We start from the raw sequence: 15546 nt of genomic DNA on the forward strand, positions 1-15546 counted from the left end.
CTTGTCCCCGCTCTGCCCAATCAGCGCGCGAGAATGAGAAATGACGGCAGAATCAGCCAATGGCAGCGAGGGGCGGGCTCTGTGCACATCACAGGCTCCCCTCCCTTTCCCCTCACTCCGCCATTTCTCTCCTCGCCTGAGGAGCAGCTCCGCGCTGCGCCCGGCCCGGGCATCGGGCCAAGGAGCCGCTGCTGCCCTGAACCGCCGGGAGCTCGGGGTGAGCGGGAGCTGAGGGCGACCCCGAGATGGAGCCGGGACCCACCTGGAGCCTTTGCAGGAGCCCGAGGGGCAGGATGGTTGAGAGGGCCCCAAGGGTGTGCGGGAAAATTCACGTTGCCTGAGTTTTGTGTGTGCACAAAGGAGACAGAGGAGTTCTGTAAAAGTGACTTTATTGATGGGCAAAGGGAGAGTCTGTGGGCATTTGCCATGCGGTCTCTAAAAATGCCGCCTCCTTTTTATCCTCATTTTCCCGGCCCCATCTCCCTCTCCCTTTCCCGAAAAAAAGAAAAGATACTTGGAAGGTTCAGGTTTCCCAATCCGCCTGCTGCATGTCCTCCTTATTATGCACCCCTTCGTTTAGTATAACATCCGATTTTCACGGCTCTGTTAAGTGTTTCTCTGTCGAAGATTCAGGAATTGAGCAGGATTTTGGCTGAGCAGCAGTCTGTGTCGATAAGTAACATTTTCTGAATGTGAATATTTCTTCCATTGCTTTCTCATGTACAAGTCCCTGGTCGTATTTCCAGGCAGATTCACTCTTTGACTCTGTTTCCTCTTTGATTTTGGGATTATTCTCAGTGCCCTCCCTCCCTGTCCTTTTGCAGCCGTTTCTGGATCAGGCCTGGCTGCCACCTGCATCCCCTTGCTCAGCTGCTGAATGAGCTGCACTCAGCAAGGTGTCGGGCATGGGAAAAAGATGAGAGTTGCTGCAGCACATCAGGGGAGGAACAGCATTCGTTTAACCCATGGTCTGCCAGGGAACCACGAACACGTGTCCCATTGCCATCCTTTCCCCATTTGGACTGGTACATGATCTACGTTCTTGTTTCCTGTGTTATCTGTTCTACCCCTGTTCAGTTTCATCTATTTGCAAACAGGAGTTTGAGTCATTGAATTTTCCACAAACTCCACCTCCTTCTGTTAAATGATAATCTGATCCCATCCCATCCCATGGTGAAATGTCTTGTTCTTCCTTTCTTTGGATGGCTTGGCAGGAAGGTCAGGAGCTGGAGGTGGCCAAGTGATTGTTAATTTGAGGACTGATAATATATTCATTAGTTCATAGTAATAATAATAATACCAGTAATAATAATAACACTAGTAATAATAAGCAACACTAATAATAGTATGAAAATTAATCATAAAAGTAATAACAGTGATAATATGTAGTTTTTAACTTAATTATGCTACTCGAAATATTGGTGGATTTTCTGTCTCCTGATCTGAATTTGTTGAGGTTCCCAGGGGCTGGTCTGTGGATTTGGGTTTGTTCTGGTGTCTTTTCATCTTTTCTCCATTTTTGGTTGGTCCCTCCAGCCAGGGCTGCATCAATTGAACACTTTTCTCTAATTAAGTCATCAGATACTTGGATTCCCAACTGATTTCTCTGGACTTGCCAAAACACCCCAGTGCTCTAATACACTCTGTATAACCTAGAGAGCACATGTTGGAGTGGGGAGAGGGATATTCCTCACCACTTTCTTTACTAAAGTTTTCACAATGTTCCCCATTTGCTGTTTCCCTTTGCAACTGAACCAATTTCTGTTGCAGTCAGATATCCTCACTATGGGCTCTGCCTTTAGCTGTGCAAATTCCATCTGTGCAGGCAGGCAGAGCTTGGGGTGATGGACAGAGGGAATCAGCCCAATTCCTCTCCCAGGCAAGAATATCCTGGTACATTGTCCACACTTTGCCCCAGCAGTGTTAATGTGCATTTCTAACCTCTCCTGGCTGTCTGGAATCCCTGCTTCTCTTCCAGTGGAGCCATTGGATGACTCATATGTGCCCCTCCCAAAATTTGCTGTTTTATTTTTTTTCATATTAACAATATTGTATTAACATTTTATCTGTTAAAGTGTTACCTTTAAAGCTCTTCTGGTTTTGCAAAATCCATCCTTAAGGTGAACATCAAAAAAACCATACCAAAATTTTGATATCACTAAGAGTCACCCACATATATACACAAATAATCCCAATGCAAATGGTCAAACGCTGCATGTGGGAGGAAAAGGTGGGATTGTGCAGGAGAAGCAGGAACAGCAGGAGGAAGAGGAATGTGAGGAAGAGTAGGGACACAGGAGGAGGAGGAGCAGAAACAGGAAGCAGCACAAGGTTCCAGCCCTCCCTGTGTCTGCAGCCTCTCCCCAGCCCCAGGAGCGTTGTCCCCATCACATGCAGCAGGTGACCAGAGAGAGGGATCCCTGATTATCACAGGGGTGAATCTTGATCTTTGTGAGCTTTACTGGGCTAAATGTTGGTGTTTTTGTTTTTAGCAGGGGCTGAATCTTTCTATTTTGGATGGGGTTTTGGCCAAATCTTGCTGTTTGGTGGGATTTTCATCTGTGTTGTGATGTTTGGAGGATTTTTGGGCTGCATCTTGGTGTTTTGCAGGTTCTGACACACACAGGACACCCAGTGTCTTCCTGAGTTGCACTTGGGCAAGGAGGAACCCCCAGCCTAATGCCCTCTCCTCTTGTTTTTCCCCCAAACCAGGATTTTTTTGTTCCCAAAGTGTGGGCAGATGGAGCAGGAAGAAAAGGCCCAGAGATCCCTCATGAGGAGGGGCTGCAAACCCAGCCCAGGGAGCTGCGAGGAGGAAAGACCCTCCCTGAGCCGGGAAGGCGGCCGGAGATGCAGGCAGAGCTCAGAGCTGGTGGAGAAGCCTCATGGAGGGGAGAAGCCCCACAAGTGCTTGGAATGTGGGAAGGGCTTCAGCCGGAGCTCTGACCTGAGCAAACACCTGATGATCCACACTGGGGAACGTCCCTACGAGTGTGGGACATGCGGGAAGGGATTTAGAGACAGCTCCAGCCTGGCCCGGCACCAGATGATCCACAGTGGGGAGAAGCCCTACGAGTGTGGGAAATGTGGGAAGAGCTTCAGCTGTGGCTCCAGTCTGAGGCAGCACCAGGTGATCCACAGTGGGGAGCGGCCCTACCCCTGCTTGGAATGTGGGAAGAGCTTCAGGCTGAGGTCAGACCTGAGAAAACACCAGCACAGCCACACCGGAGAGAGGCCCTACGAGTGTCCTGTGTGTGGGAAGAGGTTTCCGAGAAGCTCCACTCTGATCAGACATGAGCGGATTCACACAGAGGAGAGGCCCTTCCGCTGCCCCAACTGCGGGAAGGGATTCAAGCGAAATTTCACCCTCACTGTGCACCGGCGCATCCACACTGGGGAGAGGCCCTACGAGTGTCCTGAGTGTGGGAAGAGCTTCTCACAGAGCTCAGCCTTGACCCACCACCAACGAAGGCACCGCTAAGGGAAGCCCTGTGAGTGCCCCAACTGTGGGCAGAGCTTCGTGCTCTGCTCCAGCTCCATCCCCCATGGGAGGATTGGTGTTGGATGATCCCCAGTGACCCCCATTGGGCAGAGCCCTGCTGATTCGTGGTCCTGATGATCCGTGTTGGGAAGACACCTGGCGAGGGTGGGGAGGGGGTTCTGCATCATCCTGTCTCCCTGTGGGCACCTGGAGGAACACAGGGGCGGGACCATCCATCTGGATACAAACCAACATTGGGAATTCCTTGGGGAGAGTGCATTTGTTGCCTTTCAACCCCAGAAAATGTTCTCCTTTCAATCCTGTATTCTGTTGACATTCAGTAATACTGAATGATGTTGGAGGTCTTTTCCAACCTAAGTGATCACACAATTGTGATTTCCTATTATTAAAGGGTGTCTTCTGAAGCAAAATGGTGATGGATTTGGGCAAAGACCTAGAGTTTGGAGACACTGGAACGGAAATCCATCCAGAAAAGGTTCTTCTCTGCCACCCAAGCACTTGGATCATCAGCTGGCATGGACAAGGAAATGCTTTTCTTCTGGACTTGATTTGCTTTTGAACTAATACATGGGTGGGGACATGGGGGGACAGAGACATGGCAGGACACAGACACGGAGAGTGACTTGGGGACAAATGGACATGGAGGAGGATGTGGCCATTCGTGGGGACATGGGGGAGACATGGATGGAGATGTGGGGGACAATGACAGGGATGGGAACATGGTAGGGACATGGCCATGGGTGAGGACACAGTGGGACATGGCCAGTGACATGTGGGGATGTGGCCAAGGCCGGTGCCATGGGGGGGACTTGCAGGGGCTGTGGGGGATGCTGGGTTTGAGGGGGTTGAGGGTTCCTGGGAGGCACTTGGGGCTTGCTGAGGGTTTTGGGGACCCCAGGCCGAGCGGCTCCGGCTGCGCTGGGAGACCCTGGCAGAGGTTCTGGGGCAGCTGCTCAAGGACCCCCTGCCCTGGAGCCCCAGCCAGGCATTGGGCTCCTGGAAGGGAATGAAGGTCCTTGTCCCCAGGAGGGAAATGCCAGCACTCCCAGGGGGCGGTGGTAGCTGAGAGGCCCCAAGAGGGAGGGGAAAGCCAGACAGAGCTGTCCCCTTCCAAAACTGCAACCCAAAACCACACAAATCTCAGGAATTCTTCCCAGGAAAAAGCAGCAATGAGGTGCCTGAATTGTGAGATAAGGAGTATGGGACCTCCAGAGTAAGGAGGAGGGGCATGGAACCCCCAAAACCAAGCATGTGGAATGGGGGTGGTGGATTGGGGTGCAGTGGGGAAGGCGTGGAAGAGCATGGGAAAAGAGAAGCTGGGAACCCCAAAAAGTGGGGGAGGGGGCTGGTACTCCTAAATTGTACTGGTAGGGGTCCCACTCTTCCTCCTTTCTAGTACTGCATCCACTTCCTATTCTTTATGGCCCTTCTGCTCCTTCCTTGGCCCTCCTCCATCCCTTCTCCTGCTCCCCCTGGGCCCAGCGCCCACCCTTGGCTCCCCCCATTTTCCCAACAAGTTGCATCCCGCGGGAGGAGCTGGGATGGAGCCAGGGCAGGTTGGGCTGGGGCAGTGCTGTGCTCTTGGCCCAGTCTGGGCACCCCCCATGCACCCCCAAATTCCCCTGGCATCTTAGGGGATTTCCAGCACCTTTGGGATTGGCCCAGTGCCGTGTTGGGGTTCAGGCTCATCCCAAGGCGCCCCAGAGCAGGGTGAGAAAAGGGGGACATGACCTTTCCTGGGGGTCCCCATTCCCAATCCATGCCAGGGCCTGTTCTGCCCCCCTCCAATCTTGGCTCCCCTCATGGGGTCTCTCCAGCTCCTTCCCTGCTGACCCCCAATAAACAGGACCAAGCAAACTGGGAAGCTTTCTTGGGAATACTGGGAGCAGCTCTTTGGGGGCAGAGTGACACCAGGCTGGGGGTCCCCGGGGGGAGCACACACGTTCACCTGAGTCCTGCTGGTCCCCAGGCAGGTGAGCTCCCAGTACCACCAGTACGGCCCCAGCTCCCCCAACACGCCCCATGCCCAGCGCCGGGCGGTGCCACCAGCCCCAAAGCAGCTGTGCTGTGCCATGGGGGGGTCCCCACCACTGCCCACCCCATGCAGCACTGGGAGCACCAGTCCGGACCAGTTTGATGTGTGGGCGGGTGATATCAGAACCCATGGATGTGCGTCCACTACAAATCGCTTAGAATCCCTGAAATTGGCAGAAAGCATCAGGATTCTCCCTAAAAAGGGGCCACCTCCACCCATAAATTAACTGGGAAATCTCCGAAGCCCCCCCCCAAATTTATAACCCCTTAAAACTGGCAGAAAGCAGCAGGATCTTCCCTAATAAGGGCTCCCAACGTCCTTCCCTGTGGGGCCCCACTCCAATGTCAGAGCCTGTTAGACTGTGTTAAATAGAAGGTTCTCTGAGTCCCTCAGAGAGAGAGAAGAATGCAGGGATTGAATTAAACCCTTTGGAGAAATTAAAATATATTAAGCCACAGACATGAAGTACAAGTCTTAGTTTGAAGTAAGTAGGAATATTATTAAGTTACATAGATATGAAGTAGGAGTTTTAGTTTTCAGTAAGAATATACTATAAGTGCCTTAAGAGAGTTAAAAGCCCTAAAATCTAGTTAATAGTTCAAAAACTTAGCCCCAGAGTGTCCTGGGTTACAATGTGAAGATGTGCCCAAAAGTATGTGTTCTATCACCATCTTCATGAACTGTGGAAACCAAATGGGGCAGAGTTCCTTATCTCCGTGGGAGATATCCTCTGCTAATGGGCCCTCTGCAGAAAACCTGGTGAGGCAGTGTTCTTTATCCTTGCCACAACCCACCCTTCCTCCAGGAAGAAATCTTCTGTTAATGGGAAATTGAATCCCACTGCAAAACTGATACAATTACATCATCCCTTTGTGAGATGCTCCACCCATGGGAAGGAGCCAAGCATTTCCTACCAAAATAAAAACTAAGATTTGGAGCACCAAGGCAGCCCTTACCCACTGGTTTCCAGAGGACAAGAGCTGCCAGACCTTTCTACAGGATCACTACTTCAACAAGATCACTTCATCTGGACTGCTACCACCACCCTAACTAGCAGGGTGTCATATTGTATTCTGACTCTGTACGGGGTTTTTTTACTATTGCATGTATTTTATTTTCTTTTTCCTATTAAGTTATATTTCTGACTTGTAGTCTCTCACTGGTTTTGGTTTCAAATCAGTACACAGACATAATAAAAACATAGTAAGAACATTGCTTACATTTTTGTTAGATAGAACAGATAGAGCTATTTACAGGAATAGACAGAACTATATATGTAAACTATAACATTACTTTCATAGTCTAGCACTAAGATTCTAGTAGCTTTAGAAGGAATGTTTTTAGCTCATTGGATGATTTATGAATAAAGCCCCTTGCACTTGGGTGAGAGACCACCATCTTCATCACCACCTGGAAGCAGAAGAAATGCCAGGCTGCTGCTGCTTCTCCTTCTCAGGACTCTATGCCAAAAGCTTTTAGCCTGGACTTTAATATTCTGAACTCTTTGCCTTTGAGACTGATGCACTTCTGCAATAAACAACTTTACAGCAACCAACAGCTGCTCTGGTCTCTTTGAAGACCCAGACCCATGAACAACTTGACAAGAGCCAGTTGACTTCCCCCTCCCAGTAACTCATCCCTCAGGATTGCAAGGTGCTCCAAAACCTCCTGAGTAACGGGATCTCCCCAAGCTCTTCATCCCAACGTGTGGCTGTCTCATGCCAGGCGCCATCCCAGCCATCCTCCCTCTCCCAAACACAGCCCTGTTCTTGGCGGGGCAGAGCTGCTGCCGGGGGAATCGGTGTGTGCAGGGGATCCTTTATTCCCCTTGAGCAGCTCCAAGCTCCTGAGGGCAAAGTCCTGGTTTCTAGGGCTGTGCCCCTCCCCAGATTTGTCGTGTTTAATACCCAAGTGCAGCAAGCCCGAGCCCTGTGGCAGCAGCTGGTGCCTGGACAGCCCCAGGAGCTGCGCTAATGCCCAGCACTGCCCAGGAGGGACTGATGGGAGGGGAGTTCATAAGAATCCTCGTGGCCCTCAGGGGCCCACACAAGAAGTGTTTAATGTGCCTGGGATGGATTTTCAGGAGTTTCTGTGTAGGAGAGTAGATTGTGAGAAATTAGGAATGGGGCTGCGGCTCAGCCTCATCCCTGTGGGTTCTTTCTTCTCTCTGGTCCCTCTGGGCTTGCTCTGGACCAGGGGAGAATGTGGAACCCACATGGACAAAGGTAAAAGACAAAGGAGGCTCCTTTTCCCTGGATATTGTCCAGCAGTTTATTCCCAATCAGATTCCAAGGGAAGTGAGAGAGGCAGAACAAAGTATGGTGGGGAATTTTAAACCCAGCCAGAGGGGAGGGGAGAAACCGAACCATAACCAATGAGATCCTGCCAGCGGAGAGGGGCGAAGGGAGGGCTGAATCAACTCCACAGACCTGGGGGAGTACAGAACAAATCATTCAGTACAATGTACAAACCACAACTGTTGCATCTGGTGTTGCTTGGAGTGAAAGCAAGTAAAAGAGCGGGAAGGGCCTTTGCAGGGGTTTTACAGAGATGTTTTATTTCAGCCCGCGTGTGCATGGTCCAGGGTTCAGGGAGCAAAGGCTTGGTACTTTGTGAGAGTCAAGATTAAATACATGGGATGATCAGGGCGGGTAGAACATCAGAGACCAATTACTAGGGGACATGGGGGTGTTACAAGGGAGGGGTTAGGGCATGGGGGCCAACAGAGAAACAGGGCCGGGGTGGACACCACTGAAGGCCCAGGCACGGTTTGCTAGGCCTTTTTCAGGATCTGAGCTCTTTTTCTCAGGCTGGGCAACTTTTTCCCAGGCTGAGACAGTTTCTCAGCTCCAGCCTGAGCCTTTCCCAGGATGATCACTTTCTGTAAACAGAAAGGAATTAATAAACAGAGATTAGCACCTGATGTTGACTGAGAAACAGTTCTCGTGCTACATGACAGGCGATGTTTTCTCCTATTGTCCAATGGACTGCTGTCCTGTTCGAGACTTGCGAACCACACTAAATATGGTTTGGTTTTTCAATAAAATGCTTCTTTAGCCTCATACGCTCAAGAAGTCCTTGTCCTTATTATACACGACTCTCAGCGTGCTGCGACAGGCGGGAGTGACCGAAAGGCTGACAGACAGGGAGAGGGGACGAGGCTGACCCAGGGAGCAGAACAGGAGTTGCTTTCTCTACCTGGGAATGCCTTCAGTCTCCACAACTCCCCTTTTCTTTATTAATTAAGAAGACTTCTTTTAAGGATTTTAAAATCAAATGGTTGAGGTAACTAAATGTCCTGGCTTGAAAGGACAGGTGTCTGCCAGTAAAGGCAGCAGTTTCCCTTTGAAATAGAGACTTTAGTTCCACTCCCCCCAAGTATTATAATTGTTTGAATCAAGGACTCTGAGGAAGAGATAAGGGAGTAGGAATAACAGCTCTTTTACTAATATATCTAACCATTCAAGGAGAAAACAACAGCAGTTGTTAAAATTGTTAACAGAACAGAAGAGATAACTCGGTTTCAGTCCCTTCTTTAGATGCAAGCACGCTGTCTCTGTGCTTGGTCCCAGTCCTGCAGCTGGAACAAAGCCCAGAGCTGCAGAGGGCAGGTGGGAGGGGGCGGCAGCGGCCACGCCAGTTTCGGGTGGGAACGGGCTGGAGCGGCGGCTCCTCACTCACCGTTTGTGTCCAGGTGATCAGCTGTGTCCGCAGAGGCAGGAGGCTGGAACGGGGCAGATGCAGGGCAGGTGATCACAGAGGGTCTGGCTCTCCTGTGTTCCACAGCAGGGGCTGCAGATGGGGCAAAAATCATTCCAGGAATGAGCAACCGCTTCTGCCTTCTGACAAAGACCAGGTGTTGCCACCAATTGCTCCAGGTGCTCCTGCCAACAGGCACCTGCAGAAAGGAGCACGGGCACCAATGCACGTGGGCTTGGGCTGTCCTCTGGCACAGAAGTGCCCCGGGGGCACAGCTCTCTGTGGCAGGAGCAGGCACCAGCACTGGCACAGCTCGAGGGTGGCAGGTCTCCTTTGGCAGGGACTCTGCCACACCTGCTGATTCCAGTGCTGCCCAGGCCCCAGGGCTCAGAGCAGCATTGGCGCCCTGGGCCACACGTCCCGTGTCCGTGTCACAGCCCTGCGTGTGTGACGGCCACCCAGCACCGGGTCATGTCCCACAGAGGCCCTGGCAGCTCCTGTGGAAGCACGGGTGCCCTTCCTGCTGCAGCTGCATCGGCAACCGTGGGGGCTCCTTCTGCTGCCCTGAGCAGGCAGAGCAGAGGAACATCTGCTTGTTGTTTGAGCCGCTCCTGAAGTTCCTCTTGGGCTGTCCTTGACACTCGGGGAACGTCTTCCTTGCAATTGGGGCAGTTTGGGGGCGGGGGGGGTGGGGGTGTCCCCAGGGCACATGAGGGTGTGTCCTAGGGCTCTTTGTGACACACTGCACCGAGGTCACCGTGGGATGGAACAGAGCACACTGCACAAGGGTGACCCTTTGTGACACGTGGTGACATAGGTGCTGGCGGCGACACGGCCACGCCACAGTGCTCAGTGCACGCGTCGGGACAGGACGGAGAGAGCGCTGCTGTGAGGAGCCCCCGCACAGCCAGCTCGTTCCCTGCTGACCCGGAGCTTTCCCAAAGCCTTACTGTGCAGGTGACCTCGAGGCCAGACTGCAGGACTTACTGTCCTTCAGCCTTCCCAAGGCTTCTCTGTTGCAGCTGGGCCTTCAAGGCACAACTGCAGCACTTGATCTTGGAGTTTTTTCAAGGCATCTCTCCTGCAAGCCTTGCAAACAGAGACATGGAGCAGACACCCCCCAGGGTGCCCAAGCTGGCCTGGGTGAAGGAGGAGGAGGAGGCTGCAGCTACCTCAGCGCAGCAGCCTGGAGAGCTGCAGCAGCTCCAGCTGCTGCAGGAGGGTGAGTGCCAGAGCTGGGCCACAGGGCTGGTGCATGCCGGGCTGTCCCTGCCTGGGAACGCAGGGCTGGGCTCTGCTCTCCGGCCTCTCCCGCAGCCCCTCAGCCCTGGCTGCGCTCGCTCTGTGCCAGGTGCAGCCATGGACCGCACACAAGAGCAGCACCCTGCCCGTGGCCGCTTCCGCAGAGCAGCGCAGGTACTGCAGCCATCCCCACCTGGGCTGGGCCTGCTGCCACTGCTCAGCCCAGCACCGTGCTTGGAACACTCCATGGATTCTCCCTCTCTTCCTGCCCTTCTCCTGCAGATGGTCTGTGAATTCATCACGTCCATTTGGCGGGAAGAGACCGCCGGTGTGGGCACTGGGCCTTCGGCAAACTTGCACCTCTTCGGTGCTGAGACCAGCGCTGCCATGCTGGATTTGCTTGTGGAGAAGGGTGTCTCCAATCCAATGCAAGTAAGCAGCCTGTGGCCAAGGCTTGATCACCCCAGGAATTGTGTGGCGCCTCAGGCTGGCTCTGCTGGGTTCCCTCAGCCTCTGAGGCCCAGCCCAATGTGGTGGGAAGGGCAGCACTTCTCAGGGGAAGCTGGGCAAGTTGCTGCTCTGGCAGGTCTCCAGGTCTCCCCGTGCCTTCTGCAGGTGCCCGCCATGGTGAGATACATCCACAAGTGGCTCACGGCCAATGAGTCTGCTGGGCACAGGCTGGACAGGAGCCTGCTGGAGCTGACCAAGAAATACCCCTACGATGTGCTGATGACTCTCCTGCGCTGGGCCCCGTCGGGTGACAGGTACCTTGGGCAGCCCCACCTGCCTTGAGGCCTTAGGGTTCATCCCCCGTTACCCTGCAGAGCCTGTCCCTGCTGAGTGCCACACAGGCGCACAGCTGCAGGCCCCTGCGGCCCCTCCGTTTGCCGTGCTGCCATGTCAGCCCCTGAGCGTGCTGCCACGCTCCCTCCCTCGCGGGGCTGCACCCCCGTGGGCTGGCTGGGCGCCGCCGGCCGGGGCCAGTGGGCAGAGGCAGGGCTGAGGGCCGGCGCGGGCCCCTGCAGCAGCCCAGGCCACGGTGCTGTGGCCCGGACCCCCTGACACAGAGCCCTGACCCCACAGAGCTGCTGCGGCCATGTGGGGGCTGATCCTGACCTCCACTGGCACCGCGGAGCCGGCGCTGCTCATCCTCCTCAGTCTGCTGAGGGCCTGGCCAGTGGACAATGCCTACACCTCCGATGGGGACAAAACAGGCGTCTTTGCTCTGGCTGTGAGTTCCTGCAACTGACCTCTGCTTGCCCCTAGGCCACCTCTGGAGCAGCCAGCTCTCTGTCCTCCCCACAGCTGCATCTCCCTGCCTCAGGCACTGCGCTGAACCTGGGGCACCAGGCCGGCTGCTCCCACGGTGTCTCCCCCGGCCTCTCCCTCGCACGCTCAGGCCCTGCCACATGGATGTCTTGGCACCTACTCTTGTCTCTGGGTGCTTCATTTTTTCCAGGCAACCGTGACACTGTGGAATGTCTTCAACTTGACCTGGTGCCCACCCATAGTGTTGGAGTATTTCCCCCATCTCTTGCTGCATCTGCTCTTCCAAGCTTACATCAGCACGCTGTATACACCAGAGGAGGTTGATACCTTCTGGAAGGGATGCCAGAAGCAACTCGGCCTTGCCACCAACCCCCAAAGGTGCTCCATCCCAGTCCTGCCAGTCTCCCCATCCCTCCCATGCCCCCAAGCGGGAGGCAGGGCTGCCAGCGTGACCTGGGCATTGCTGTGCACACAGGTTTGCAGTGCAGACCCTGAAGGTCCTGCTCTACCAAGTCCAGTGTGAGCCTGTGGTGTTGGCCATGGAACGCAAGAACGGCTGGGACACGCTGCTGTGTGCTGACACCCACCACTATGCCATGCGTCTGCTGGCCAGGTGAGACCCCCTTCTCCAGGCTGCTGCTGCTGCCATTTGTGCCCAGGGTGCCCCACACAGTTCCCGTGCGCATGGGTGAGAGGGCCTTGTCACAAAGAGAATGAAGAGCAGACTGGAAAAGGCTGGGAGAGGAGGGTGCCCGGGAACAGCCGCCTCCCAAAGTGCCCACGGGCTGCTCGGGAACAGACCAGGCCTCGGGCAGTCAGCCCTGGCACAGCTTTGCCCACCCGGCTCAGGGGCAATGGTGTCTTTTCCCCCCACCAGGGAGATAAGTCAGGGCTGCGTCATCTGGTGTCCCAGCATCGTATCCTGCCTCTTGGAGCTACTGGGGCAAGGCATTTCAGACTGGGAACTGCCCGCCATGGCCTTCCTTGTGGAGGTGAGCCCCATGGCCAGCGCTGCCTGCTGAGCTGACTCCCACCTCTCTGCCCTCTCACAGCCGCTGCCATCTGGCACCGTGCCCGTGCCCTGTGCTGCTGCCTTGGCCCAGCCCTGGGCAGCTCTGAGCTCCTGCCAGCTGAGCACCCCGGGCACTGCTTTGTGCCTTCCAGGTCCTGGAGTTCCTGTACTTGAGTCACTGGGGTGACAGCATCCTGGAGATCATGGCCAGGCACCTGCAAAGCGAGTCCAGGGAGATGCGTCGCCTGGCGCTCAGAGGCCTGGTGGTGCTCAGCAGGGACCCCTCAATGGTGAGAAGGAGGCAGTGACTGAAGCTGTGCTGGCAGCGTGGGGCTGGGAAATGCAATCCCTTGTGCTTAGCTGGGCTTCGGGAGCCGTGGCAGCTGCTCCCAGCTCTCCTGCGTTGCTGCCCAGCTGCCCGAGTGCTGCAGGACAGGCCTGCGGCCCCTGGGCTCCATGGCTGCAGCAGCAGCAGCAGGGTGGGATTGCCAGCCCTGTGTTCCATGCAGTACAAAAGAATGCAGAGCCTGACTGAAAGCCTTGCGGACCTGCTGCGGGACGCAGATGAAGGCATCGTTCAGATGACCGGCGTCGTGCTCAGCGCTCTGCTGCTGCACAGAGACCTGGCCATACCCAGCCCCACCGCCCTGCGGCTGGCTGCCGCGCTCTGGCCGCTCTTGGACAACGTAAGGCTCTGTGTCCCCAGCCACGGCCACTGGGTGCTGCCCCCAAGTGTGGTGTCCCATGGATTTCTGGGCCTGTGCACAGAGGGGCCTGGAGCAGCTGATGTGGAGGGCTTTTGCTTCCCTTCCAACAGGACAACCACCATGTGCAGCTGCTCTGCATTCGCCTCTTCCAAGAGGTGATGAGGTTGGTAGAGGCAAAGGGGAAAAAATATCTCAAGATGCTCGTGAGCAAGAGCCTGCTCCCGCTCTTCTTCCACTGCCACAATGAGGACACGCGCGTGGCAGAGGTGAGGACTCCTGGGCGCTGCTGTCCCCACGCTCAGCTGTCTCCCTGCACCCTGGCACCTCGTGGGCCCCAGCCTCCTCCTGGCCTTGGCGCAGGGAGGCAGCTCCTGTGCCCTGGGCTGCCGTGCATCTCTGGCTCTCTGCAGGCCTCTCGGGAAACGCTGCTTGCTGCAGTCAGCTTCCTCAAGAGTAGGGATCTGGAGCACCTGGTGATGACAGATCAGATGTGGAGGTTTGGCGAGTGCTTGGTAAGAACAGCCTGCAAGCCCCAGCACCAGCCCCAGCCTGGAGAATCCCTTGCCCACGGTGCCCAGTCTGTGGGGCTGGCAGCTGTGGCCCCTGCCCAGTGCTGCACCCAGGGGCACCGGCCTGTGCCCCACACGCTGCTCCCTTCCCTGGGCTGTGCCCCACACGGGCTCTTCTCCAGACTCCTGTGGCCCCAAGGCAGGAGCTGGAGCAGCCCCGACCCAGCCGGGCTCTGCTGCAGGGCAGCACCGCACCTTGCCGGGCCCTCTGCCCCCCTCGGGGCTGTGCGGGCAGGGGATCCCGGGGCCAAGGGGCAGAGCCCGCCCCGACCCTTCCCTCCCGTCGCTCTCCGCAGCTGGCAGAGAACAGGGGCCGAGCGGCCGAGCACCTGCGGCAGGCCCTGCCCTTCCTGCAGAGCCCACAGGAGCCCCTGCGAGAGGCGGCCGTCAGGTTCATGGGTGAGCACAAGGCCGGCTCCCTCCCCGCCCCATTGCCGCAGCTCGGCCCCAGCCCCGGCAGCTGCTGCCATCCGGGCCGGGCCGTGCAGCCCCGCCTGCCCTCGGGGCTGCTGCCGCCCTGTGCCAGCCGTGCCCTTGGGCGGCAGGGTGCGCCCAGGGCCCGGCTGAGCCCTGCAGGGGAAGGAGGTGCTGCGGCCGCAGGGCTGCCAGCGCCGCTGTGGGGCAGCTGTGCCGCTGGGCAGAGCCGTGACGGGCTCTGTGTTCCCAGGGCTGGCCGGGCGCGTCCTGAAGGAGAAGCAGCGAGAGTTCCAGCTGATGTGCAGGGGTGAGTGAGGCCAGCGCGCTGGCAGCGGGGCTGGCGATGGCAGCTGCGTGCCCTGCCCGGGCTGCGGAGGGCTCTGCTCCCTGCGCGCACCAGGGGCGGCGTGGGCAGAGCACAGAGACCTTTCAGGGGCCTGTGCCAAGGAGATTCGGGCCAGCACCTTCCAGCTGCTCCTTGCTGCCTCCTGCTGCTTCCAGGCCGTGGCAAGAGCTGGGGGGCATGGACGGGTCAGGAGGGTCTCCCCAGGTCCCCGCAGATGCAGGCTCTGACTGTGCCTCTGTTTCTCTCTCTTCCAGCCCTTCAGGACATGGCAGATGACATCAGCCCTGCCATCTCATGCCTGGCACATCAAGCTCTGTACATAAGCATAGCTGCACAGAGCGTTCCCTCCTCCCGACTCCAGCGGATTCGAGATCGATTCCGCCGCCTCTGGAAGTCACGGCCTTCCCTGGGTGGCCGTGGCCGTCTCTGCTGCTGGAGTGCTGTGGAGAGCTGATGCAGGAGGCTGTGTTAGCTGGGGCCACCTGAGCTTGCAGGGAGAAGCTCAACTTTTCATCAACTTTATTTTTGCATATTGAAAATAACTTAGTAATTTAGTATGTTAGTAATTTAGGAAATTAATAATTTAGTAAATTAGTATAATATCAAATTAGTAATTTAGTAGGATTAATAAACTGCTGTTGGTATACACAGAGGTCCAGGAGCTTTCTTTTGGTGGCCAGAGTCTTCAGGCCAATGGGGAAGAGGGGAAGAAGGGTGCTTGTGCTGGGCAGGTTGGCCCAGCGTGCGG

The 15546-nt window shown here is 55.9% G+C and overlaps 2 protein-coding genes across 2 annotated transcripts; both read left to right on the forward strand.

Moving 5' to 3' along the window:
- Positions 1-10335: 10335 nt before the first annotated feature.
- Positions 10336-12464, forward strand: LOC306816174 (maestro heat-like repeat-containing protein family member 6; the record flags this gene model as incomplete). Its single annotated transcript, XM_079332656.1, has 8 exons — positions 10336-10458; positions 10588-10652; positions 10761-10910; positions 11094-11242; positions 11562-11709; positions 11938-12125; positions 12223-12360; positions 12407-12464. The coding sequence occupies exons 1-8, from the start codon at positions 10341-10343 to the stop codon at positions 12462-12464; spliced, it is 1014 nt and encodes a 337-aa protein (XP_079188782.1). The 5' UTR covers positions 10336-10340.
- A 189-nt stretch (positions 12465-12653) lies between these two features.
- On the forward strand, positions 12654-15164 carry LOC306816175 (uncharacterized protein). Its single transcript, XM_079332657.1, has 8 exons — positions 12654-12739; positions 12912-13049; positions 13269-13445; positions 13577-13629; positions 13877-13978; positions 14332-14434; positions 14703-14759; positions 15053-15164. Exons 1-5 carry the CDS (start codon positions 12722-12724, stop codon positions 13941-13943), a joined length of 453 nt encoding a protein of 150 aa, XP_079188783.1. The 5' UTR covers positions 12654-12721; the 3' UTR covers positions 13944-13978; positions 14332-14434; positions 14703-14759; positions 15053-15164.
- The last annotated feature ends 382 nt before the right edge of the window (positions 15165-15546 follow it).

This window comes from Erithacus rubecula (assembly GCF_903797595.1).
Source record: "Erithacus rubecula genome assembly, contig: scaffold_407_arrow_ctg1, whole genome shotgun sequence".
Lineage (NCBI taxonomy): Eukaryota > Metazoa > Chordata > Aves > Passeriformes > Muscicapidae > Erithacus > Erithacus rubecula.

Coding starts and splice junctions, on each gene's coding strand:
- LOC306816175 (XM_079332657.1), top strand. Junction 13,446..13,576: donor TCTGGCCGCTCTTGGACAAC/GTAAGGCTCTGT, acceptor CCCTTCCAACAG/GACAACCACCATGTGCAGCT. Junction 13,630..13,876: donor CTCTTCCAAGAGGTGATGAG/GTTGGTAGAGGC, acceptor GGCTCTCTGCAG/GCCTCTCGGGAAACGCTGCT.